The following is a 25,865-nucleotide window of genomic DNA, read 5'->3' as shown; positions in this document are numbered from 1 at the left end:
CCGCCTTAGGGATCTGCCTAAGTCCTCCTGGCCTCCAGAACCCAAGGGCTCAACCTGTGGGGGAGGCAGCTGGTAAAAGTGAAGCTCCAGATTGTCCCACTACAGGGTGCATTCACCAGCTGCCGGAGTAGGGTTTGCCTTCGATGCTGTGTCACCTACGCCACAGCAAACAGGGCTCACGCACTCACCACCCTTCCCACAAAGCTAGTGATTCTACTGCCCTGGGTTGCTCACATGATTAGTGATTCCCCCGTGCACAGCCAGTGATTCTGCTGTTCTCATCTGCTCAGGTAATTAATGATTTCTCTGTCCTCCATGCCCTTGTGAGAGTAATAACCCCATACCCTTCTTGCCTGACTAGTTCTTCCTCCACAGCTCTCTATCCTGTAGGGACAGAGTATTTCCTCTGGACACTGCTGCATATTAAAAATGACTTTCACAATATTTCTAGCAAACAAAATGTTCTTTGCCCTTCTTAAATTTAGTACTTTTAGTGGGAAAAAGTGTGAAACGGGGTTACCAATTCATGAAAAATATATTTACTGCCAAATCTAGCCTTTAAAAAAATTTTTTTTTAATTACGGTACTAGGCACACGTTACAGAACGTGAAAGTGAGCAAAATACAAACAAATCAAACAGATTTAGCTCCGCTCCTCAGGCCATCTCTCCATTACCTCTCATTCTCACTGTAGAGCTGTTTTCTGCACAGTGTGGTTCTTCCAGATTAGCGTTTGGCCCACCTATAAATAACAGGTCTTGGAGAACGCTGTGGGAACAGTTTGCTTACGTGTGCACAGCTCTGTAAAGTTGACATTTTGACAGACGTGCCATTTATTTTTTGCTTCTGGCTTGTTGCCAGTAAATTCTCTGGTCCGGAAGTACATTTTGCACAGATTTTTTCGGTGGAATGCTTCCCTATTCTGAACCTGCAGGATAACAGATCTTTGGCAAAAGATGCTCTATTTTAAAATTCTGCAAGCAGGTTTTCTTGCAGGCTTCAAGCAGAGGTGCCACCAGAGACTCCTGAAATCACACAGCAAGCTCATCCCTTGCATGACCTCTGGTAAAAGGATAGCAGCACAGTATCCCAGTCACTGGCTTAACACCAAACTGCTGCAAACTCAGCCATGCTTTCTCTGTCACGTAAACGTAGAGTGGATTTATTGCGCTGTGGCAGATGGAATTTTATGCTATTTATTGTATTCTTTCTATTTTGCTACTGATGTATTATATAAATGTTATATATTTTTTTTATTGTATCAAAAATATTGGCTTTATGTAAATTGCTTCGTGTAATCTGCAGAGAAATAATTCATAAATATAAAATAATTCAAAACAATAAATAAGATAGCATCCCCCACCCTACAGTAATACCTCAAATAGAGCATGCACACTCCCCACAACTCTCTTGCGCCTACATACCCTTTTCACGTTCTTCCTTTCGGCAGCTGAGCGGGCCAGGCAAAGGCGGATCATGTACATGAGCAAGCCAGGGATGCGCAGCAGGTCCATGGCATTCCCAATGAAAGCCGAAGCAATCACATAGTTCACAAAGAAGGCACCGTTATCCGGGAGAAATACACACCTAGGAGGGAGGAAGAGATAGAGAGTTAAAGAGAAGCTGTGTAAGGAGAGGAATGCTCAAACCCCTCTGCATCATCCAAAGAAATCCAAAGAATCGTGTCATAAAAGATTCAAGCAGAACCTCAAGACCTAGCTCTTCAAACAGGCTTTCACCTAACCCCCCTGCATAATAACTTCATTATTACCTCCTCTTCGCTCCTTTGAAATATTACTGCATTATTCAATATGCCCCAGCTAGTTCACCTCCTCCTATCCCCTTCCCCCTGCCTTACCCACCCCCCCTCTATATTCCCAGCCACCATTTATTCCAGGTGTACTCCTGTACACCCCAGTGCACTTTGCCTCCCTCTCTCTGCTTAAGCCCCCATTTATATTACCTGTCGCTAACATTCATTGTTACCCTCTATTAACTCACAGGTCGCAATTTTTATTCTCTGTAAAACTTAAACTATCATTATTCTTCATGCATTACTGCCTTATATCAACGCTCCCTATGTAATTAGTTCTCTATATAACCTATTATAGTCCTCTTATAGTCTTTTGTTTACTTGCTCAAATTTATCATGGTTACCTTTATTAACGTTCACCTTGTAACTCGTTCTATGTAAAGCCTGTTGCTATGTTTAGTTATCTGTGAACTGAGATGATGTTCCCAACGTATCCCGGTATACAAAAACTCTTAAATAAATAAATAAATAAAATCTAGGATAACTCCCAGCTCTGGAGACTTGCACTGGAACAGATAAGCAGCAAAACCACAACACAGAAACCATTACATGGCATGCAGTTCATACACCCCAGCTGTGGCTGCATGTCTATTGTCAAAGCATCATGGGATCTTGTCTGAAAGCGAAAGGTGCCATATTCACTCAGAAAGGAAAATTTGTTCTTACCCAATTTTCGTTCCTGTAGTACCACAGATCAATCCAGATAAGTGCTTTTATGCATCCCAACCAGCAGATGGAGGAAGAGGACAAAACTGAGAGTGCCACCTGCAGTCCCTGTGCCCAAGCAAGATGTCTAAATGAACAAATCCAAAAGAAGGGGACGGGTCTCTGGACTGATCTGTGATACTACAAGAAAGCAAATTAGCAGGTAAGAACCAATTTTCCTTTCCTGTTCGTATCCCAGATCAGTCCAGACAAGTGGGATGTTCCCAAGCCCCTCTATTCTGGGGGGGAACTCGAAAGACCCAAGTGCAATACACTTTCCCCAAAAAACAGCTCCTCCGGCGCCCGCACATCCAAGCAGCAATGTTTGGTAAAAGTATGAAGAGAAGACCATGTCGCCGCCCGACAAATTTCTTGCGGAGATATCAATTGACACTCCACCAAGGAAACTGCCTGCGCTCTCGTAGAATGCGCCCACAGCCCTTCCGGAACAGATCGACCCTTACAAACGTAAGCTGAATGTATAACCTCTTCCAACCATCTTGCAATCGTGCTCTTGGAAGCTTTATTTCCTTGCTTTGCTCCACTAAAAAGGACAAAAAGATGATCCAATCTACGAAAGGCATTAGTCACCTTAAGATATTGCAAAAACATTTGCTGTACATCCAGTAAGTGCAGTTCCCTAGCCATAGAAGCATCCGGTGACAAATTCTCAAAAGCCGGTAGCTCGAACCATCTGGCTAAGGTGAAAAGAGGAAACCACCTCAGGCAAAAAGGAAGAAACCCTATGCAAAGAAACCCCATCCTCCAAAAAGTGCAGGAAAGGGTCCCTACACGACAATGCTTGCAACTCCGATATCCTTCTAGCTGAACAGCTAGCCACCAGGAAAACAGCCTTCAGGGTTAAATACTTTGGAACAAAGCTCTCCTAATCGGTTCAAAGGGAGGACCTCATAGCACATGAAAAACACAATTAAGATTCCATGCTGGACAAATCTTCCAGACCGGATGACACAGATGCTTTGCCCCCTTGAGGAAGCGAACCACATCAGGATGAGACGGCAATGGCCTTCCCTGAATCCTACTTCAAAGGAACCCTAAGGCTGCCATCTGAACCCGAACAGAATTATATGCCAAACTCTTTGCCAAGCCGCTTTGCAAAAAAGCCAAAATCTGCGGAATGTCCACCTTCAAAGGCTGCACCTTGTTCTGGAAACACCATAATTCAAAAACTTTTCAAACTTGGACATAAGCCAATGAAGTGAAAGGTCTCTTCGCCTGAAGCAAAGTCGTAATCACAGACTCCGAATATCCCTTCAAGCGGAGCTGTCACCTCTCAAAAGCCAAGCCGCTAGACAGAAGCAATCCGTCCAGTCTGAAAATATGGGTCCCTGCTGCAACAACCCGGACAGATGGGCCAAGCGAACTGGACAGTCTATTCTCTAGACGAATTAGGTCCACAAACACAGCCGGCATGGACACTTGGGCACCACCAGAATCACCCTGCCCAGATGAAGCTTGATGCACCACAGCACCCGACCTATGAGAGGCCATGGGGGAAACACATACAGAAACAGATTTATTGGCCACGGCTGAACGACAGCGTTGATGCCCTCTGAACCGACCTCCCTTCTGTAACTGAAAAACCGAACCGTCTTCGCATTTCCTGGCCTGCCCCACCTGGCCTGAACCAAGGTGAAGGCCTCTGCCGACAACTCCCATTCCCCCAGATTAGCTCAGTTGTCTGCTGAGATTATCCGTTTGTACGTTGTCCACTCCACCAACATGGAACGCAGCTATTCCCGCCAGATGTTTCTCCACCCAAACAAACAGTTCTTGTGCCTCTAGCGCTACCATATGACTCTTCGTTCCACCCTGAAGATTGATGTACGCCACCGTCGTCTCACTGTCCGAGAACACTTGCACTGACTTCCCTTGAATGAGCAGGAAAAATGCCAGTGAGGCTTTGCGAACTGCTCTGGTTTCTAGCCGACTGATAGACCAGGTCACCTCCTCTGCCGACCACTGACCCTGGGCTGATTTCCCTTGACAAATCGCCCCATAGTCAGTGAGGTTGATGTCCATGGTCACTATCACCCAGTCAGGCACTTTCAGATCCATCTCTTTCTGGCATCCTCTTGCACCGGTAAAGGAAGCTGAAAATCCTCTGAAAGCAGTTTCCAACGGGATAACAGAGCCCTCTGCAGATGGCGCATGTGAGCAAAGGCCCAAGGAACCAATTCCAACGTAGAAGCCATGGAACACAGGACCTGTAAATAATCCTAGATTCTGGGAACCGAAAGTCGCAGCAGACGAAGAATCTGAATCTGCAACTTGACTATCTTTCCAAAGTCAGAAACACCTTCCCTATCTGGGTATTGAAGTGCACTCCCAGATATTCCAACAACTGGGCCAGCTGCAAATGACTCTTTGCCAGATTAGTCACCCAGCCCAATGAGTCCAGGACCCGCTGCACTGAGTGACAACTCTCCACTTCCAACTTTGCCTGGATGAGTCAATCGTCCAGGTATGACTGCACCAGGATATCATTCCTTCTGAGTGCTGCTGCCACTACAACCATCACCTTTGTGAAAGTTTGTGGCGCTGTCGCTAATCCAAGGGAAGGGTCCGAAATTGGAAATGTTCTCCCAGAACCAGGAAATCTCGAGAACCTCTGGTGTTTGGCCCAAATGGGGATATGGGGATAGGCCTCCATCAAGACCAATGATACCATAAACTCCTCTTTGTGCATTGCTGCTATCGCTGTGCGCAATGTCTCCATTTGAAAAAGTGGCACCCTGAGGGCAGCACTGACCTTCCTGTGGATCAAGAGTGGGCTGAAAAGACCCCTCCTTTTTGGGAACCATGAAGTACATGGAGTACCGTCCCTGCTTCCTCTCCTGAGGGGGCACTGGCACAATGGCGCACAGGAGCTGCAGCTGTTGCAAAGTATCCTGCACCACCTCCCGCTTGAATCAGGAGACATAGAGTAAGATTACAAAAGGCGTCCTCGAGTGGATGAGAAAATTTTAAGGCATAGCCGTCACTTCCCACCTCCAGAATCCACTGGTCCAATGTGATCCTAGTCCACTCCTCGTAAAAGAGGGACAGCCTCCCTCCAATAGCCTCCGGAGAGGAGTGGCCCAGTCTGCCTTCATTGGCTAATCTTACGTCCAACTCTACCCTGGGGGCCAATGTCCCTCAAAGGTCTACGCTGGGCTCAAAAGGACTGACGACTGCCCAAGTTCTGTTTTTGTGCCGTACGTACAAGGTTCCTGCTAGCATGAAACCTCCTCGCCTCTCTGAACCGAACTCACGGGGGAAAAGACTTCTTGGAGGTTTTCTTGTCCTCAAGCATCTTATTACCCTTTGACTCCCCCAACTGCTTCATGAACTGTTCCAGATCCTCTCTGAACAGGAGCTTGCCCTTGAAGGGGAGGTTAGACAGCTGGGCTTTAGACCACACATCCGCTGATCAATTTCTCTACACCGCAACCACATAGACTATATTCCTGGCGGAAGTCCGGATTATGTCATAGAGGGCATCTGTCACATAGGCCATTCCCACTTCCAAGTGGGCACTGGGCAGCCTGAGCTGCCTCAGCTGTCAACCCCGACCGCTTTTCATGTGCCTTCTGCACACCACCACATGAAGGCTCAAAGCTGAAACCTCAAAAGGCCTCTTCTGAAGAACCTCCAGCTTCCGATCCTGGATATCTTTCAGAGCAGCCGAGCCTGCCACCGGAATGGTCGTCTTCTTGGTAACCGTGGACACAGCCGCATTCACCTTGGGAATCTTCCATGACTCCCAAGGTCTGTTCTGGCAAGTGATATAACTTAGCCATAGCTATGACTACCTTTAAGCCCATTTTGGAAGACTCCCACTCCCGATTCACCAATTTCTTCACCTTCTTAGGCAACAGAAAAGCCTTAGGGGGTCCCCGCAGCCCCTCCAGGACTGGGTTTACCCCCTCATTATCCGAATCTTCCTGTATGACCTTCCCAACTCATCCAGCAACTGGGGAATTAGTGGACCCAGCTCTTCGCTACAGAACAGTCTGGCCACCTGAGAATCATCATCCTCCGTGATCGGAAACTCATCCGGATCCTGCATTGGATCCACCAACACGCTAGCAGGATCCTTGTCCAGATCCATTGGACTTTTCTACATGTGATCAGGATCATCCGTCTCATCTGACGTGTCTCCCTCCACAGTGGATCATCTGAGCCCCAAGAGCTGAGGGATCCCTCCCGATTCGGCCTACTTCCGATCCCTAGGCTTCTTAGCTACCCGGGTCTTACTGAGTAAGGGCCTCCTGGTTCCAGATTCCTTCTTAGCCAAATAGGCCTTATGGAGGAGGAGGACAAAATTTGTTGAAAATGCCTCCAGATTCGAAGAAGGGCCCTAATCCGCATCCCCCTAAGCCTCTTCCACTTCCCTGCCACCAGCAGGACACTGCTCAGCGGGAAACAGCGTGGGAGGGGAATCCTGAGTATCAAGAGCAGCAGCATGACTCCCACCTCCGAATCCGCCCCCCCCCCCCCCCCCGGGTCTCCAGAACTGGCCTGGTCGCCCCTCCCGGGGGTCCCATGGAGGTCCCAACCCCTCCGGAGATGCATTCCAGGCAAATCGCAGTCACGTTGAGCTGCACTTATTTTGGCCGTACCTCTTTCGATCCGCAGCCACGACAAATTTTCCCTCGCTGCACGGGAGGCAGCATGCCGGTGCGGACGGGCCTAAAAATAGCCTCTGATGAAGTGAATGACCAGCAGCCCCATCGGATGACAGAAATCCAGTCCCACTCACCCGTACCTGCCTCCCGGTAGTGAAAGAAGTCAGCCGCTCGATCACTGCTTCAGCCCTGCTCCTGCTGCCGCTTTCTTCCTTTTTTTTTTTTTCTTTTTACTTAAAGGAGCACACACACCCCAGCACATAGGCCAGGAAAGGGAATAAAAACAAAATACTTCCCTGCTTCTGGAAGGAGGCTGACTGCTGAGGGTGACAGGGAACCAGAGGGGGTGAGGGAACCAGGACACCAAGCTTTCACCCCCCTGCCAACAAGGACCGAGCTAGAGCAGGGATCAACAGCCCCCGGCTTGCCCTGCTCTACCCGAGTGATGGCCTATGACGGAACCTAACACCTCGGGCAGCTGACATCTTTTTTTTTTTTTTTTAAACATTAAAAACTCCAGACTGCAAGTTTGCACCTCTACCATCTGCGGAGACAGAGAAATACTGCGGGACTGCAGGTGGCACTCTTGGATATGTAGCAGCACCTCAAAGTTTTATTCTCTGCCTCCATCTGCTGGTGGGATACATAAACCCACTTTGATCTGGAATATGAATTATTGTACAAGCACTGCAGGTGAGGGGTCACTATCAGGAGCATTAGGACATGGGCGCTCTGATTATCTAACATATTGTGAGTCATGCAGCCCTGCTCAATCACAACCCTCCTTGTTGTCCAACAGAAAGGACATTTCCTGCCTACTAAAGCCCCAGAGGGATCCCTGGAAGCGTGGCCACAGCAGGGAATGCCATTACATAAAACCACTTACTCAAACCGGATGGTAACCTCATCTAGGAATTTCTTGTCAAAGAGCCAGCGGAAAAACAGGTTCAGGCTGCAGCAGAAAGGGAAGGCCAGTTAGCATCACTGTTCAGGGCAGGAGGATTAATCTCCCCACATACCTCTACTTGCTATAAAATCCCAATGCAAAGGGACAGCCGGGCCATGACGACACGACTATTGCTTTCCTCATGCACTAAGCACTTTAAATCCCTGCGCCTGGGCACTGCTGCTGTTATTGCTGCTATGGACTTTGCCTGCCAGCCCTGCCTCCACCATGATGATGTTAGAAGGAAAGACGGGAGAGCCGGGCCATTTAAAGGGCCTGCCCCTTCGACTGAACTTTTGCTCCTGGTTCTCTTCTGTTATGAGGTCGTTATTCTGTGTCCTGACTTGACATTTGGTTTTGTCTGTTATGAAGGGCACTAATGCCATTTCGGTAATTACAGGAAGGGTAATTCTGGATATTACTCACATTCTGTTCATAGTCACGGAGTCACATGATTGGGAATCGGCCATCCCTGGCTATACCTTAAGGAAGGGGGAGGAGTAGTGCTTTATGTCAGAAGCAATATGCAAGGGATGTGGGGTAGGAAAGAAGCATTATGGGCTGTCCTTAAAAAAGATGATGCTTCCATTTACATCGGTGTGCTATAGACTTCCAATTCAGATAGAGAAGCTGGACGGAGATCTGATCAAAGACATAGAAAAGATGGGGAAGAAGGCAGAAGTGTTGCTCCCTGGAGATTTCAATCTGCCAGATGTGGACTGGAGAATCCCTTCTATGGAATTTACAAGAAATAGAGAGACAGTGGATGCCCTGCAAGGGGCTCTGCTCAAACAAATGGTAATGGAGCCCACGAGGGAGGGAGGGAGCTGTACTCGACTTAGTGCTCACTAATGGGGATAATGTCTCTAATATCCGGACAGGTGCCCACCTGAGTACAAGTGATCATCAGACAGTATGGTTTGATATCATGAATAAGATACAAAGAAGTCACACGAAGACCCAAGTTTTGAATTTCAAATACACAGACTTTGACAAAATAGGGACATAACTGGAGGAAGAACTAGAAGACTGGGAGAAATGGGCAAAGTGGAACAACAGTGGGACAAGTTAAAAGGAGCTATTACAAAGGCAACAAATCTATGTTAGAAAAGTAAACAAAAGTTCAAAGAAAAAGAAACCAATTTGGTTCTCAAAGGAGGTGGCTGCAAATATAAGGGCAAAAAGATCAGTGTTCAGGAAGTATAAAGAATCCCAAAAAGAGGAACACGGGGAACAATATCTCGTGAAAATGAGGGAGACGAAGAAAGAAATCAGAAAAGTAAAAGGTCAAACGGAAGAAAGGATGGTCCAAGAGATAGAGAGAGGTGCCAAAACATGAGAAAAAAGGAACGTGCAAAGTGGTATAGTGAAACTGAAAGGTGACAAGGAGCAATGTGTCGAGACAAGGAAATGGCAGAAATATTAAACAAATACTTCGGTTTGGTGTTCACTAAAGAAAACCCTGGAGAAGGACCGTTGCTGGTTGACAAGACTGTAGAATGTATAATGTTGTTACAAATGTAAACCGGAGTGAAGGCCAACACCAATACTTCAGTATATAAAACCCCACAAAATAAATAAATAAATAAACAGAAGGGAATGGGCTGGACACAACTCCTTTTGCAGAAGAGAATGCATGGGAAGAGCTAGGAAAACTGAAAGTAGATAAGGCCATGGGGCCCGATGAGGTACATCCCAGGATACTGCAAGAATTCAGAGATGTCCTGGTGAGTCTGCTGCGAGATTGGAGAAGAGTGGTTGTGGTCCCACTTCATAAGAGTGATAGCAGAGGGGAGGCTGGAAAAAACAGGCTGGTTAGCCTCACTTCGGTGGTGGGAAAATTACTGGAGATGCCACTGAAAAAAAGATTAATGAACTACCTACAATCCAGTAAGTTGCTGGATCCGAGGCAGCATGGATTCACCACCAGAGGAAGATCCTGTCAGACAAATCTGATTGATTTTTTTGATTGGGTGACCCAAGAAGAGCACTCAACATCATCTACTTGGATTTCAGCAAAGCTTTTGTTACCGTCCCACAAAGGAGGCTTATGAACAAAATGAGAAGCTTCAGAGTGAGTACCAAGGTGGTGATGTGGATTACAAACTAGTTGACTGATAGGAGACAGTATGTAATGGTAAATGGAACCTGCTCTGAAGAGAGCCGTATTAAGCAGAGTGCAACAGGAATCGGTATTGGGACCGGTTATGTTCAATATCTTTGTGAGCAACATTGCAGAAGGGTAGAAGGTAAGGTTTGTCTATTTGCGGATGATACTAAGATCTGCTACAGAGTACACACGCCTGAAGGAGTAGAGAGAATGAAAATTGATTTAAGAAAGCTGGAAGAGTGGTCGAAGATTTGGCATCTGGGATTCAATGCCAAGTCGTGCAGAATCCTCCATCTGGGATGCAGTAATCCAAAAGAGCTGAATGTGATGGGGGTGAAAGACTGATGTGCATGGACCAAGAGAGAGACCTTGGGTGATAATGTCTCGCGATCTGAAGGCAGCAAAGCAATGTGACAAGGCAATAGCTAAAGCCAGAAGAATGCTGGGATGCATAGAGAGAGGAATAACCAGTAAGAAAAAGGAGGAGATAATCCCCTTGTACAGGTCCTTGGTGAGGCCTCACCTGGAGTACTGTGGTCAGTTTTGGGAATCGTATCTCAAAAGGGACAGATACAGGATGGAGGCGGTCCAGGGAAGGACAACCAAAATGGTGAGGGGTCAGCACTGGAAGACTTATGAGGGGAGGCTGAAGGATCTGAATATGTATAATCTGGATGAGAGGAGGAGCAGGGGGGATAAGATACAGACCTTCAGATACCTGAAAGGTTTTAATGATGCACAAACTTCAAACGGAAAGAAAACAATAGAACTAAGGGTCACAAATTGAAAATCCAGGGGGGATGACTCAGAACCAACATCAGGAAATATTTCTTCACAGAGAGTGGTGGATGCCTGGAACGCCCTTCCGGAGGAGGTGGTGAAAACCAAAACAGTGAAAGAATTTAAAAGGGCATGGGATAAATACTGTGGATTCCTAAAGGCTAGAGGATGGGAATGAAGAGAAGAGCCATGGGGGTAACTTGCTGGTGTGGAGGTTACTACCCTTAACCATGAAGCCTGATACTTTGATGGAACTCCAACATTACTCTCTGCTTTCATGGCAATGGTTAAGGGAAAATTGGATTCAAACAGCATCCGAGGGCCCTGACTTTTCTGGGGTGGGAAAGTGATCAGCATGGGATAACCTACACAGCACAGCAGATACTACCATAAGCTTGCTGGGCAGACTGGATGGACCGTTTGGTCCTTTTCTGCTGTTATTTCTATGTCTCTATGGTTCTTCATGAAAATGTACAGATAACATTCACTTCTCATCATGTGGGCCAAGGCAGTGAGATTTTAGTGGTAACCCTGGGGTACATCTGACCCTCAGGACTAGAAGGGATACCAGTACATGGGATTGTGATTACATAACTTCTCCATTTTACATGTTCAATACTTATTATTGATTGGAGATTCTAATATTCATGTAGACTGTGTCTCATCCAAACCAGGCAAAGGAATTTTTGGATTCCATCTACCCTGCAGGACATACTTTTAGGTCTGCTTTTATGGAGTGAGATATTATTTCTAATTTACATATAGAAGAGGCCCTCCAGGTGGAGCATTTGTAATGAGTTTCAATCCTATGCCAGGGAAAATCGATCAAATATCTGCCAGTGCTGGACTTGAAGAAATCACAAGGGGTAAAGTGGACTTAGTCATTTTTGAAAATGAGTGGAACTTAGTAAAAGCTGCATTAGATAATAACTCTCTTTTACAATTTATTTGATTTATATTTGGCTTTTCGTTAACAGCTAAGTTGTCCTTAGTCACTGATCAGGTTTCTCCTTTTAAGAGGTCAACTTCTAAGGTAATTAGACCTTGGGTTCTCTGGTTTGCTTCTTCTTTAGCGGAGAAAAAAAAAGTATTATGGTTCGAGTGGAAAGGAACTGGTGTAGGTCTTTTGACTTCAACCTGCTTTTAAACAAGCGTTCCTTAATGCTAGATTGTCCTGCAAACTAGAATGTGAGAATAAGAGGAAAGCCTATTGTACGGCTCGATTGAAAACATCCTGTACTCTCAGGAGCTACCTGTAATAGTTTCCAAGTTAAGAGAATCTCCTCAGAGGATGTGCTCTCAAGAGAGGTTGAACTGTGAACAACTGGCAAAATACTGCTCAGGCAAGATAGCGCGGGCTCATGAGGCACTTGCAATGGCTTCTTGTTCAACTACGAGGGAGAATTTGATGAAGAAGTCCGTGTCAGTTTGGGATTGTTTTCAGCTAGTTGTTTCTATTGAGGTTGGAGAAGCTTTAGTAAATCTGAGGTCATCTTACAGTCCCAATGGATTGTTGTCCCTTATGAGTTTTGCAGAGTATGAAGGACATCTTTGTGGAGGTTCTTACCACCTTAACCTCTCCTTTAGTGAAAGAGAATACTGGCCCAATTTTAAAAAGTAATTGTAAGACCCATTTTGAAGCATGTCGACCTTTCTAGTTCTGAGCCTTGGAATTATCGGTCAATCTCAATTATTCCACCCCTGCAACATAGTAAAGACGGCAGAAAAAGACCAAAATGGTCCATCTAGTCTGCCCTGCAAGCTTCCCAAGGTAGTAACTTGTGGAGGTTTTGGATGAAAACCAGATTTTGAGTGTACATCAATGTAGTTTCCATGAGACCCACAGCACAGAAACATTCTTGGTCTCTATCACAAATTTTGTTCTAGGGGGCTTAGATCAAGGGCGCCATACCGTTAGATGAGGCAGCAGCCTTTGACTCTGTGTCCCATACTATTTTATTAAGGCGACTGGGAGCGATTGGGATTAGGGATACTGTTGGCCACTGGCTTGCATCCTTTTTTTTTGAGTGGGCGGCACCAACGAGTGATATTGGATCAACAGTCCTGGTTCTTGGATACCTGTGAAATGGGTTGTACCGCAAGGCTCCTCTTTATCAGTGACTCTTTTCAAGATTTATTTGGGTAAAGTACAAAGTTTAGGGGTCTCTTTTAAAGTGCACAGCAATGATGTGCAACAATGGTTCCCTGTTAGCCAACGGGGATGCTACATGTGCCCATACTCCCTCTGTGCTGGGACCTGTGAAGTCATGGATGAGGGAACAATGTTTCTCTCTTGTGCTACAGCCCCTACTCTGCCTTTGTGTTTTTCATTCCAAGACATTACTACATCATTCTCTGATAACTGTTAAAAATTTGGGTTTTTGCTTTGATTCAACTTTTACTCTTTGATCCTAGGTAAAGTCGATTGTCAAGCCTGGATTTTTCAAATTAAGGAAGCTGCTATGTTTTGGAGAGGCGTGACTTTAGATGGTCTGTATTATCTACACTCAACTATTGCAATGCATTAGACATCAATTTAACAGGTTATGAATTAAGAGCTATGCAAATGCTTTTAAATGTGGCAGCCAGAATGCCCTTTACCAGATCAAAGATCTCCGGTGCTGAAAAGGTTACACTGGCTCCCTGTAGAACAACAGATAGAGTTAAACATTTTGGAGTTGATCTTTTGCTTGCTTGATGATGAAGGCTCAAGTTATTTCAAATCTTTACTATGGGCTGCAATCTCCTAGTATTAGATGTGTATGACTGAAGGAGACTTATAATCGTGATTTTTCCAGGATAGCTCTGGTTTTGAGGAACAATCTTCCGCTACCCTTCCACCAGATACAGAATTTGATAATTTTAGGGAAATGCTGAAGGCATATTTATTCCAAGAAGCCTTTTCTGTTCTTATAGGTCGCTTTAGTGTTCTGAGCAGATGTTTTATCATTGTATTTTATTGAATCAGTTACGTTGTAAATCTCTGGATTTTCTCTGTATTGCTTATCATTGTTAGGTGTGCTATTTGTTTTATTGCAGATATTTATTATGATACATGTTATTTGTTGCATATTTTGTGTGTTATAAGTTTTGTAATCCGCCTAGCACAGATGTTCTGGAAATTGGGCAGAATATAAATTGCTGTAATAAAGAAATGATAAATAACACCGGTTGGAAACAAACATGCCAAGGTGGGTGCAGACCAGTATGACGCCATGTCGCCCTCTCTCATTCATACCTGCTCAGACCCAGCGAGGGCAGCAGCAGGACCATAAATATTAGGAAGGTGTAACATTTGTGCATGGTGGTTCTGTTTTCGCCAGACCTGTAGGAAGAGAGAAGAGTGTAAGAACTCATAGCTGCAGATAGCCCTGCCAGGACCCGCTCCCAACTCTGCCACTCACCAAGCAACGGCTTCCTCCTGCAGTCCAGATTCACTGCTAGGCCTCGGCTCCCTGTGAAGCAGCAGAAACCTCCCCTCCCTCTTCAGGGCCTTCGGGTCCATTCACATAAGGCCCCTCTCCACCCCACTCAAGCATCAAATGGCCACCCTACCACACCAGCTCACACTAATTGTCAACTCTGAAATCTCCAGGGTCTGTTGTCTGCTCAAGGACCTTTCTCCATACCAAATCTGGTAAGCCTAGGTCCAGCCATTCCCAAATTATAAAGGTGGATGGGAGACACGAAACACACAAACTGTACCACACAGACATTCGGTATAACCTAAAGCCTCTCTTACCTGGTCCAATGAGCTTCGAAGAACGCAGAATAATATACTATGGTAGGGAGCAGAGCAGAAAAGGCCCACAGCAGGAGCGTAGGGAAAAACTGAGTAATGATCGGATTCTGAACAAAAAAAGAAAAAAAAACAGAAAATTCAGTTTTAAGGGATTACAAGGTTTCCCACTGAACTAGCAGGCAAGAGGAGCACACTTCAAAAGGACAGGTACATCCTGCGACATCCCACAGGCACAGTGTGGGAAGAGAAGGGCATGTTGTGGGGAGCAGTGTGCCTTGCAACATCCCACAGGCATGGTGTGGGCACAGGAGCACTCTAACAACTCCTTGGGCTCGGTGTCGGCAGAGGAGTGCCTTCTGACTCCCCATGGCGAAGTGTGTGTGGGGGAGAAGCGACCTGCGATTTCCCGTGGCACAGTGTGTGGGGAAAAAGTGTCATGCGAGTCCCCATGGCACAGTGTGTGGGGGAGAAGCATCCTGTGATTCCCCGTGGCACAGTGTGTGGGGGAGAAGCGTCCTGTGAGTCCCTGTGTCACAGTGTGTGGGGGAGAAGCGTCCTGTGAGTCCCCGTGGCACAGTGTGTGGGGGAGAAGCATCCTATGATTCCCCGTGCCACAGTGTGTGAGGGAGAAGCATCCTGTGAGTCCCCGTGGCACAGTGTGTGGGGGAGAAGCATCCTGTGAGTCCTTGTGGCACAGTGTGTGGGGGAGAAGCGTCCTGTGAGTCCCCGTGGCACAGTGTGTGGGGGAGAAGCGTCCTGTGAGTCCCCGTGGCACAGTGTGTGAGGGAGAAGCATCCTGTGAGTCCCCGTGGCACAGTGTGTGGGGGAGAAGCATCCTGTGAGTCCCCGTGGCACAGTGTGTGGGGGAGAAGCATCCTATGATTCCCCGTGCCACAGTGTGTGGGGGAGAAGCGTCCTGTGAGTCCCCGTGGCACAGTGTGTGGGGGAGAAGCATCCTGTGACTCCCCATGGACAGTGTGTGGGGGGAGAAGCATCCTGTGATTTCCCATGGACAGTGTGTGGGGGAGAAGCATCCTGTGACTCCCCATGGACAGTGTGTGGGGGGAGAAGCATCCTGTGATTTCCCGTGGCACGGTGTGTGGGGGAGAAGCATCCTGTCATTTCCCGTGGCACGGTGTGTGGGGGAGAAGCATCCTGCGAGTCCTCGTGGCGCAGTGTGTGGGGGAGAAGCATCCTGTGATTTCCCGTGGCGCAGTGTGTGGGGGAAAGTGTCCTGTGAGTTCACATGAATGGTGTTTGGATGGAGAAGTGTCCTGCGAGTCCCTGTGGCGCAGTGTGTGGGGGAGGTGCATACTACAATTTCCAACACTCTACTCTACCCACGTTAACTCCTTTTCAAAATTTATATCTAAGGGCTTTCCGTTTTTTTCATTCTCTTAAATTTTGGTATCAAACAGATGACAGCAAGAGGAAGGGACAAGAGTAGAAAAAGGAACATTGGTTCTTACCTGCTAATTTTCGTTCCTGGAGTACCACCGATCAGACCAGACAAGTGGATTTTGCATCCCTTCCAGCAGATGGAGGCAGAGAATAAAAACTTTTCAGGCACTGCTACTTAACAGAGAGCGCTGCCTGCAGACCCTCAGTATTGACCTGCACCCAAGCCAAGATCTCCACTCTGAAAAACCAACTAGGGCAGGCAGAGAAAACACAGTTGGAGCCCCCTAACCTGGAGCCCCAAACATACATGGGAAAAGACCACATCACGAAATCAGCATTATCAGTGTACAGAAGTGACAAAGGTCTTTCGGTCTTTAAGGGGACGGGCTTCTGGACTGATCTGTGGTATTCCAGGAACAAAAATTAGCAGGTAAGAACCAATTTTCCTTTCCTGTTCATACTCCAGATCAGTCCAGACCAGTGGGATGTACCCAAGCTCCCCTACACTGGGCGGGCACTCGAAAGACTCGGGCATTAGACACTTTAACCAAACGTGACCTCCTACAGTGCCCGAACATCCAAACAGAAATGTTTGGTAAAAGTGTACAAGACAGACCATATCTTCGTCCGACAGATTTCCTGCAATGATACCAGCTGCCACGCCTTCCCAGGAGGCTGCCTGCGCTCTAGCAGAATGTGCCTGCAACCCCTCTGGAACTGTTCAACCCTTACAGAAATAAGTTGAGAAAACTGTTTCCTTCAAACAGTATGTAATCGTGGCTTTGGAAGCCCTATTTCCCTTCTTTAGTCCAGGACAAACAGAAGATCTGATCGCTGAAAGTTGCTAGTGACCTTAAGACAACACAACCTCATCCAGCAAACACCCAATAAGTGTAGCTCCTTCGCATGTGTCATATCTGATGCCAAGTAAGGGAAGGCCACTAGCTCCACCATCTATTGAGATGAAAGGACGAGACGACCCTCAGTAAAAAGGACCTATATGCAAGGAAACCCTGTTTGTAATCTGCAGAAAAGGAGCTCTACATGATAAAGCTTGACACTCCAAAAACCACCTGGCTGAATAAATCTCCAAAGACGACAGTCTTCAAGGTGACATCTTTGAAAGTTGCCTGTCTTAACGGTTCAAAGGGAGGACCACACAGAACCCAAAGCACCAGATTAAGGTTCCATGATGAGCACATCCTACGGACCAGCAGGCGCAAAAGCTTTGCTCCCTTAAGACAACGATCGATGTCCTAATGGGAAGCCAAATGCATCCCTCATAGCTTGCCTTGAAGACATTCTATGTACTCGAAATGAATTGTAGGCCAGTCCATTTACCAAGACCCTCTGAAAAATGGCTAAGACTTGAGAAATGTCCACTCATAAGGGCTCTATGCCTTCCGCCAAAAACCATGACTTAAAAACTTTCCACACTTGGATATATGCCAGAGAAGTGGCTGGCCTCCTAGCTTGGAGCAAAGTCGCAATCACCAGCTCAGAGTACCCCTTTAAACAAAACTGCCACCTTTCGAAAGCTAAGCCGTGAGACAAAGGCAATCTGCCTGATCCAAAAAGATGGGTCCTTATCACAGCAACTCCTCAGATGAACCAATCAGATTGGACCGTCTATTGTTAGATAGACTAAAACCGCAAACCATGGATGTCAAGACCACTCTGGTGCTACAAGGATCATCCGTCCAGGATGCTACTCTAGGCGATGCAACACTAGCTCTACGAGGGGCGATGAGGGAAACACGTATAGAAGAAATCTTGTTGGCCAAGGCTGGACTACAGCGTCGATCCCCTCGGACCTGACTTCTCTCCAGTGGCTGAAGAACAGCCTTGCCTTGGCATTTTCTTGCAACATCAAGAGATTTAGGTGGGGAAGGCTCTACCCATTCTGAAGGAGGGCCAAAGCTTCTGCAGCCAATTCCCCCTTCCTTGGATCCAGCTGCTGTCGGCTGAGATAAGCCATCTGCACATTGTCCACTCCAGCCACATGAACTTCTGCTAATCTCACTAGATGTCTCAGGCCAGAGAAATTGCTCCTGAGCTTCCAGAGCTACAAGTCAACTCTTTGTTCCGCCTTGACGATTGATATATGCCACTATAGTCGCATTGACTGAGATCAAGTGTACTGTCCACCCTTGAATCTGCAGCAGAAGAGGCCAGTAATGCCCTGCAAACCGCCCTCATTTCCAAAAGGTTGTTGATCAGAATGCCTCTACAGTTGAACACTGACCTTGATCCACCCATCCATAGTCACTACCACCCAGTCCAGAATCTCCAGTTCCACTCCTCTCTCCAAAGTGGGTCACAACAGCCACCTCAAGAGACTGGACCTGGAACCCCCTCGAAGTGTTAAGAGAAGCTGAAATGCCTCCAACAAAGAACATAAGAAATTGCCATACTGGGTCAGACCAAGGGTCCATTAAGCCCAGCATCCTGTTTCCAACAGTGGCCAATCCGGGCTACAAGTACCTGGCAAATACCCAGACCCTAAGTAGATCCCATGCTACTGATGCCAGTAATAGCAGTGGCTATTCCGTAAGTCAACTTGACAAAAGACTCCAACAGGTCAAAAGAGCTCTCTGAAGAGGCAGCAAGTGAGAAAACGCACATGGAACCAAATCCAGCATAAAAGTCATAGAATCCAGGACCTGCAAGTCATCCCAGACCCTGGCACAGACAGATACAATAGCCACAGCACCTGCCATTGCAAATTCATAATCCTGTCTGAGGAAAGGAACACCTAGCCTATTCAGGTATGGACCTGCGCCCCCAGATACTCCAACAACTGGGATGGCTGCAGGAGAGACTTCACCAGATACACCACAGGCCAGAGAGTGCAATCTCTCCTTGACCTACCGAATCAAACACTGACTTCACTCTGATGAGCTAGTTGTCCAGGTACAGATGAACTAGAATCCCTTCCTTTCTAAGTGACACTGCCACCTCCATCATCAAGTTCATGAAGGTCTCTGGCTCTGTTGCTAACCTGAAGGGAAAAGCCTGAAATTGAACCGCAGAAACTTCTGATGATCCAATTGTATGGGGACATGTAGATAGGCCTCTGTCCAAACCAACGATGCCAGAAATCTTCCCTTTACGAACCGCTGCCATAACCATCCTCAACGTCTCCCTGTGAAAACACACAACCTGCCAAGTTGCACTGATCTCTTGCTGATTGAGAATGGGCCTTCCTTCTTGGGAACCACAAAGCACAGAGTACATTCCTTGTCCTTGCTCCCCTGGAGGAACTGGAACAACTACATCCAGTCGCCGCAGCCTCTGTAATGTCTCTTGTCTGCGCCACTTCAATGGGACATTACATAGGCTTCTCTAAGCAGACAAGAAAATTTTAAGGCGTAATCATTTCCAATCACCTCCAGAACCCATTGGTCTGACATGATCTTGGTCCACTCCTTGTAAAAGAGGGCTAGTTTCCCTCTGAGAGGAGCAGCTGCCTTCCTTGGGAGTTCTTACTTCCTCTGGTCCTTGGGTCAGAACTATCATGGGAAGTTCTACATGTCCCTCAAAAGGCCTGCTGACTTGCACTGAAGCAGTAGCTTTCCTGTTGGAGCGAAACCTCCTCATATGCCGAAAGCGAGATTGCCAGCTTCTTGCCAGCCTTATCTTCAGGCAATTTATTGCCCTTTGACTCCCCCAAATGCATCCTATACTGCTCCAGATCTTCACCGAACAACAGTTTTCCTTTGAAAGGGAGAGTGCACAACTGCGACTTAGACCAAACATCCGCCAACCAATTATGCAATCATAGAACACTTTGTGCTGCAGCTGCGGAGACCATGGTTCTGGCTGATGTCTGTCATACAGCACATCCGCCACATAGGCAAAACCTGCTTCAAACCAGACTGCCTGCTTGGCACAGGTGCCACTTTGTCCAGCATCGTTTGCCCCCAGCATAAGCATGCCCGTTGGATTAGGTTAGCACAGGCCACCGCCCAAAGGCTCAAGCATCCTCTAACTGAATCTCCAACTTCCGGTCCTGGACATCCTTTTGTGCAGCTGACCCTGCCACTGGGATGGTCGTCTTCCTGGTAACTGCTTATACCGCCGCATCTATCTTAGGAAGACCCAAGAGTTCCAAGGCCTCCTCCGGCAAGGAATATGACTTAGCCATTGCCTTGGTTACTTCAAGGTCCACTTCAAGAGTATCCCACTCCCGGACAACTTCATCTGGTACAGGAAAAGCCTTTGGTGGCCCACACAGTCCATCTAGGACTGGGTCCACTCTTTCATGGCTCAAATCTTCCTTTGTGATCCTGATCCCTAGCTCGTTCAAGACATAGGGAAGACGACAACATAGATCCTCCTTTCGGAGAAGCACACCACCCTAGGATCACCTCTTTCTGTGATTGGAACCTTATCTGGATCTGATAATTCCTTATCTACACATCAGGCATCCAGTCCGCCAGCCCATCCGCAGGATCGTCTGGAATATCTTCTGGATCATCCCGCAGATCATCCTGTCCCACATCTAAATCATTCAAGGCCTCCTCCTCTTCTCCTGATGGCCATCCAAGCTCCAGGAGACAAAGAAGTCCTCCTGACCTTTTCAGCATAGTCACCTAGGCTTCTTAGCCAGGTGGTGAGACTCCTGGGAGGATGGACACTTGCTCCCTGCTCTCCCTATTGTGAAATAGGTCTTATGGAGTAGCAAGACAAAAATCAGAGGCACCCCTTTCTGAAGCACTGACATGTCAGCAAGCATGTCCTCATCTGCTCCCCCTGCTTCCCCCCTCTTCCTTCCCGGTCCTCCACTGAGGAAAGATGCACTGGAGAAAGTGGAGGAAGGGAGTCTCTGGGCTCTCTTGTAACTGCATGCTTCTTGTCACAAGGCGGCAAGATGGCCACCATTTTTTCAGCCTCCCCCCCAAGGACTTGCTGAAACTAGAAACCACTGACAGGGTAACTAGCTTGCCAATTGTAGCCTTTGCGGAGGTACCCACCTGAGCTACAGCTGGAGCACAACAAGGTTGCAATGAGGCACGATCGTCTCACTCCACAAGTCTGACATACTTTCCCGCGCCTCGGTCACCCCAATGTCGGGAGCGCAGCTAAGAGCTGTGAGTCCCGGGAAGAGCAGCTCCCTGCAAAACGAAATCATTCTCTGGATACTGCCCTGGAACCCCAGCGCTGCCTCGGAGACAAAAGTGCATGCTTCTCACCCCTGCCACTCGGCTTTCGGTGTCCCATCAGCCCTGCACTTATGTCAGCATTATTATTTTTTTTTTTTAATTAACGGAACAGTACTAGCAGTAAACCAAGAACCCAGTAAAAATGAAGGGTGTGGTTGCTGAACTTTTTCTGTTTGAATGGGTAGCAGCAGTCCGCTGCTTAGAGGTATTACCTGTTGAAAAAATCTCCTGCTATCGTTCTTTTCAGCGGAGGAGACGCTGCCCAGTGTAATTTCTGCTTCTCTTCCGGGCTCTGACGTCGGAGGGCGGAGCCTTGACTGATGCCTATAACAACGGCGTTGGATCCGGCGCGCTGCCGGTGTGCGGCTTTGCCGGGCTCCGCTGGGGTTCGAGGAGCACTGATTCTTGTTGTTCGGCAATCAACGGAACCTGGATTAATGGGATTGTGTTCAAAAGGATCATAACATCTAAAGGTACTTGGTTTATTTCTTATATGTTAGTTCCAACTTGTCTTGGTAATGCCACATACCAAGAGGAAGGGGAAAATAGTGACTTCCACTCCAGTTGTCAATGAAAATCAGCCACTTATTTCTGATCTTTTTGTAAGAGCCTTTGAATTAACACCAGGTGAGGACGCCGCTGGAATATTAGCCCAGGAGCAGGGACTGAATTCCTTGGCATATGAAACATCTTTAAGCCCTGGTGCCCCATCAACGCCGGAACCACCAACGGGAAAGGGTGGTGGAGATTTTATCTTCGAGGAATCCAACCTAAACTTGGTCTCTTCTTTGGTTGATCAGAAGGGGGTGAAAGATATAGATTCCCCTCAGTTGAAATCTGATTTTTTGGTTATAAAAGACCAAGTGAGGGAACCCTGTACCGAAACGTCTGCTAAGGAGAAAGGGGTAGAAGGGAATAAGGAAGGAATGATGTCTAATGTATCTGTAACTACATCTACTAAGTTTACATTGGAGGGAATAGGTAATATGATATTCACCATGCAAAAATCTATTAATGATTTGACCTCCTTGGTACAAGAAACCTTGAGTAATAATAAAGTGCTACAAGTTAAAATTGAGAAATTAGATGGAGTAGTAGAAAAATTGGGAAATAAAACTGGTGAATTAGAAAAAGTACAATGTAATTTAATTAAATCTGAAAAAATTCATTCTGATAAGATAGAACAACTTGAAAATCAACTTCGGAGGGCAAACTTAAGAATCTTGAATTTTCCAAAGACCCACCTGCTCTCACCCAAAGAACTTTTTAAAAGTTATTTAAAAAATATTCTAAAATTTACAGATTTAACTATCCCAATAATATCTAGAATATACTATATAACCCAGAAAGAAAAAGTAGAACTGCAAGTAAAAGATCAGGTAGTACAGAATGAAGATATAGATCTATCAGAACTTTTGGAAAAATCTTCTGAGTTGCAAATAAATACTCAATCTACTTTAATCGTGTCATTTGCGGATATTTCTCAGAGGGACTCCATCCTTAGATTGTATTTTAGGCATCAAAATTCCAACTTTCATGGTCAACCAATAAGAGTGTTCCCAGATGTAGCTTATAATACACAATTAAGAAGGAAAGAATTTTTAACATTAAGGGATAAAGCAATAACGCGAGGTGATAAATTCATTTTGCGTTTTCCTTGCCAATGTATCTTAACACATCAGAACACGCGATATGTTTTTAATCAACCTGAACAATTGCGTGTATTCCTTGATTCCTGACCTCCTAGACTACCATAGCAATTGGGGAATTACAGATTTTTGGCTCATATTACTATAAGGTCATATTTCTTGAAAATACTGCTCTGTATTATTAACCAGGTTTTGAAATTACTACTTATGATTTGCTAGGTTTTTCACAGAATGTATACATATAAATTCTGTTATAATTCGTTGTGAGAAGATGTAAATGTTTACACACTCTGTAAAAATCTTTCTTTTGAAAAATTGAATAAACAAATTAAAAAAAAAAAAAAATGAAGGGTGTACTTTCCTGCTTCAGCTGGGAAAGAGAAAACCTCAGAGGGAGGGAGGGAACCAGGACCCCTGCCTTTCACATCCTCTGGAAGCTGAGGGCCCAGACCAGTCAGGGATCACCAACCCCCGCTCGCCCTGCTCTACCTGAGGGATGGCCCATGAAGGAACCTAACACCTCAGGGAGCATCACCTCTTAAAGGTGACTTCTTAACCATTTCTTTTCCTTCTTTTAAGTCGAGACTGCAGGTTTGCACCTCTCCCATCTGCTGGAAACAGACATACTGAGGGACTGCAGGTGGCGCTCTCGGTTAAGTAGCAGTGCCTGAAAAGTTTTCATTCTCAGGTAGGGATGCAAAGCCCACTTGTCTGGTCTGATCTGGGGTATGAACAGGAAGGGAAGGTGTAACAAGAAAAGGGGAGAATTAGAAAACCAGAAAGAAGAGGGGAAGACACATTAAGGAAGCACGTGCAGAAGTGCCCTCTGCTACACTGCACAATTACATCAGTCATGTCTTGCCCCACCACTACCACTGCAGGGCGAGACATAGTGCGAGCTGAGTCAGTCACAGCACAGCCTTCCTGGCCATCCATATGCAGACATGACGACTGCCAGTGGCTCCTCGGACGCAGAGAAAAAGGTGCAAGGTCTTTTTCAATAAAGCTTTTTCATAGGCACAGAACGAAAATGCACCCTTTTGGAACAAGGTGCAGAGAGTAAAAATAAGAAGGGGATAGTCATAGTCACAAACTTGTTGGAATTCACTGGCTGGAAATAGCAGCAAATAAGGTGTCTGTGGCGTAACACAAATGCTGAGTATATGGAAAGAGAAGATACTACACCTGCACTCCTATCACGTACCCCGAGGGCCTGAAAACTCGTGAACGCCCGCACATGCACTCCGGCGCTCCCAAAGCTCCTGTACTCACATTCAGGTACTCCACAGGCTTGGTCACATTAAACTTGTCCATGGTGGTGATGATGATTGCAGGGGTAGTAAGGAAGAAGAGGAGAAGGAAGAGGATGACGTTGATAATCAAACAGCGGATCCACCAGGCAAAGCCCCTTACAGACAGGTGTTCCCTACAGGGAGCATTGAGAAGAGCAGATCAGATAAACAGTCACGTTTGGAAAATAATTCTCTCTGCCCTGTAATCTCACTCTCTGGATCTCTGTCACTCGGGGTAGATTCCTATCCTTAAACCCACACCAGCTCGCCCCATCTCTTTTACCTAACCTGTCCGCCCCATTTCCACCACCACACAGGTATAAATTCTGGCACGGTGCTGGCAGGCCTGCACCGGGAGCTTATGTTCATCACGTACTTCCTCACGTCTTACCAGCGAGCTCTGGGGGACTCTGCACGACTCATTTCAGGTTCTTCATTACGTGACCATGTTTCTCATTGGAGAATAAAGCTTAGGGCCCTTACTGTGCTGTTAAGGCTCTGCATGCAGATACTGCCCCGTTCGCTGTCTTCGTTCAGCTGCTTATTGTTGTGGAAATTCCTTCTCTTACTCAAGCTTGCCTAACACTCTCCCGTAAGTGGATTTTCAGTATAGCGGGTCCTGTACTCTGGAATAGACTTCCAGCACAGAGTGCTTGGTTACGACTGGGGAAGCAGTTAAAATCATTTTTTTCTCCCCAGCCTTTTCTGATTGTACCTAATGTCAGTGTATTGACTTTTACTGTTGTATTATTCCTGTTTATCAGTGTGCTTAATTTACTTGTTTATTTTTATGATGTATTAGTGCTACTGTTATGTATTTTACTGTGCTGAGCTTGGTGGATCAGCAGAACAGAAACTGTTTAAATAACTAAGTTGCCTGAAAGCTCAGGCCACCTCCTGCTCGATGCTAGGGTAATAACCGCGGGCGCTTGGTGCAGGCTACTCCAGCCTTCCTGCTAGGATGACTCACGCACCCAATTCCCCATTCTCTGGGCCCTGGCTTCTCTCTCTCCTCTTTGGCTCCTAAAGCTCCACGTGACTGCGCCCGTGACCCCTCAGCTATGCTGAAATTCTGGCCTGCCTGCCTCTGCCAGCTACGCGCCAGTCACCCAGTACAGGATTTCCTCAGCATGATTCTCTTACCCTAGAGGAAAGGTCACCTTCCCATCCCTTCTTGCCCAGAGTGAGCACATTTTGCGCATCCTCAGCCTCTCTCCCTGTATCATTTCAGGAGCTCTTTGCTGACCACACGACACCTCCTCCAAGGGTGTTCTGAGCTTACCCTGCAGCTTCATTACGTTGATTCAGCTACTTCTGGTTCTCTTCAGCGACATCTTACGGAGTTTTACAATTCTCCCACTGAAGCTCATCTTCCAAACCAAGCTTCTAAGTCCCCTTTCCTTTTTCTCACCCCTTCCCGTGTGTTTTCTCTGCAATGAATGTTCGTATGATCTGCAGACAAGTCCCTCAGCAACGTCACTAATAAATATATTGGACGGAAGCAATTCCAGCACCGAGCCCCGGGCTGCCTCACAGGCAGATGTAATAGGCTGGGCTCAGCAGAGCGCACATTTTACAGCTCACGCAGCAGGGAGTTTTGTGCACAAGAATGCGTGCTTAGAACCAGTCCTA

The 25,865-nt window shown here is 46.7% G+C and overlaps 1 protein-coding gene across 6 annotated transcripts in view; it reads right to left on the bottom strand.

Annotated features, from left to right (window-relative positions):
- TMEM63B (transmembrane protein 63B) overlaps positions 1–25,865 on the bottom strand; it is a 298,942-nt gene that overhangs the window by 37,844 nt on the left and 235,233 nt on the right. For all 6 annotated transcript variants that reach the window (XM_029592874.1, XM_029592872.1, XM_029592869.1 and 3 more), the window contains 5 exons: positions 24,214–24,367; positions 14,727–14,833; positions 14,223–14,309; positions 8,035–8,100; positions 1,424–1,586 (listed from right to left, as the gene is read on the bottom strand). In XM_029592874.1, the coding sequence (XP_029448734.1) occupies positions 1,424–1,586; positions 8,035–8,100; positions 14,223–14,309; positions 14,727–14,833; positions 24,214–24,367 (577 nt within the window). The remainder of the gene's footprint in view (positions 1–1,423; positions 1,587–8,034; positions 8,101–14,222; positions 14,310–14,726; positions 14,834–24,213; positions 24,368–25,865) is intronic.

This window comes from Rhinatrema bivittatum, chromosome 3 (assembly GCF_901001135.1).
Source record: "Rhinatrema bivittatum chromosome 3, aRhiBiv1.1, whole genome shotgun sequence".
NCBI classification, from domain to species: Eukaryota; Metazoa; Chordata; class Amphibia; order Gymnophiona; family Rhinatrematidae; genus Rhinatrema; species Rhinatrema bivittatum.
The sequence above is the reverse complement of the archived record's forward strand: the minus strand, read 5'-3'. Positions and strand labels throughout refer to the sequence as shown.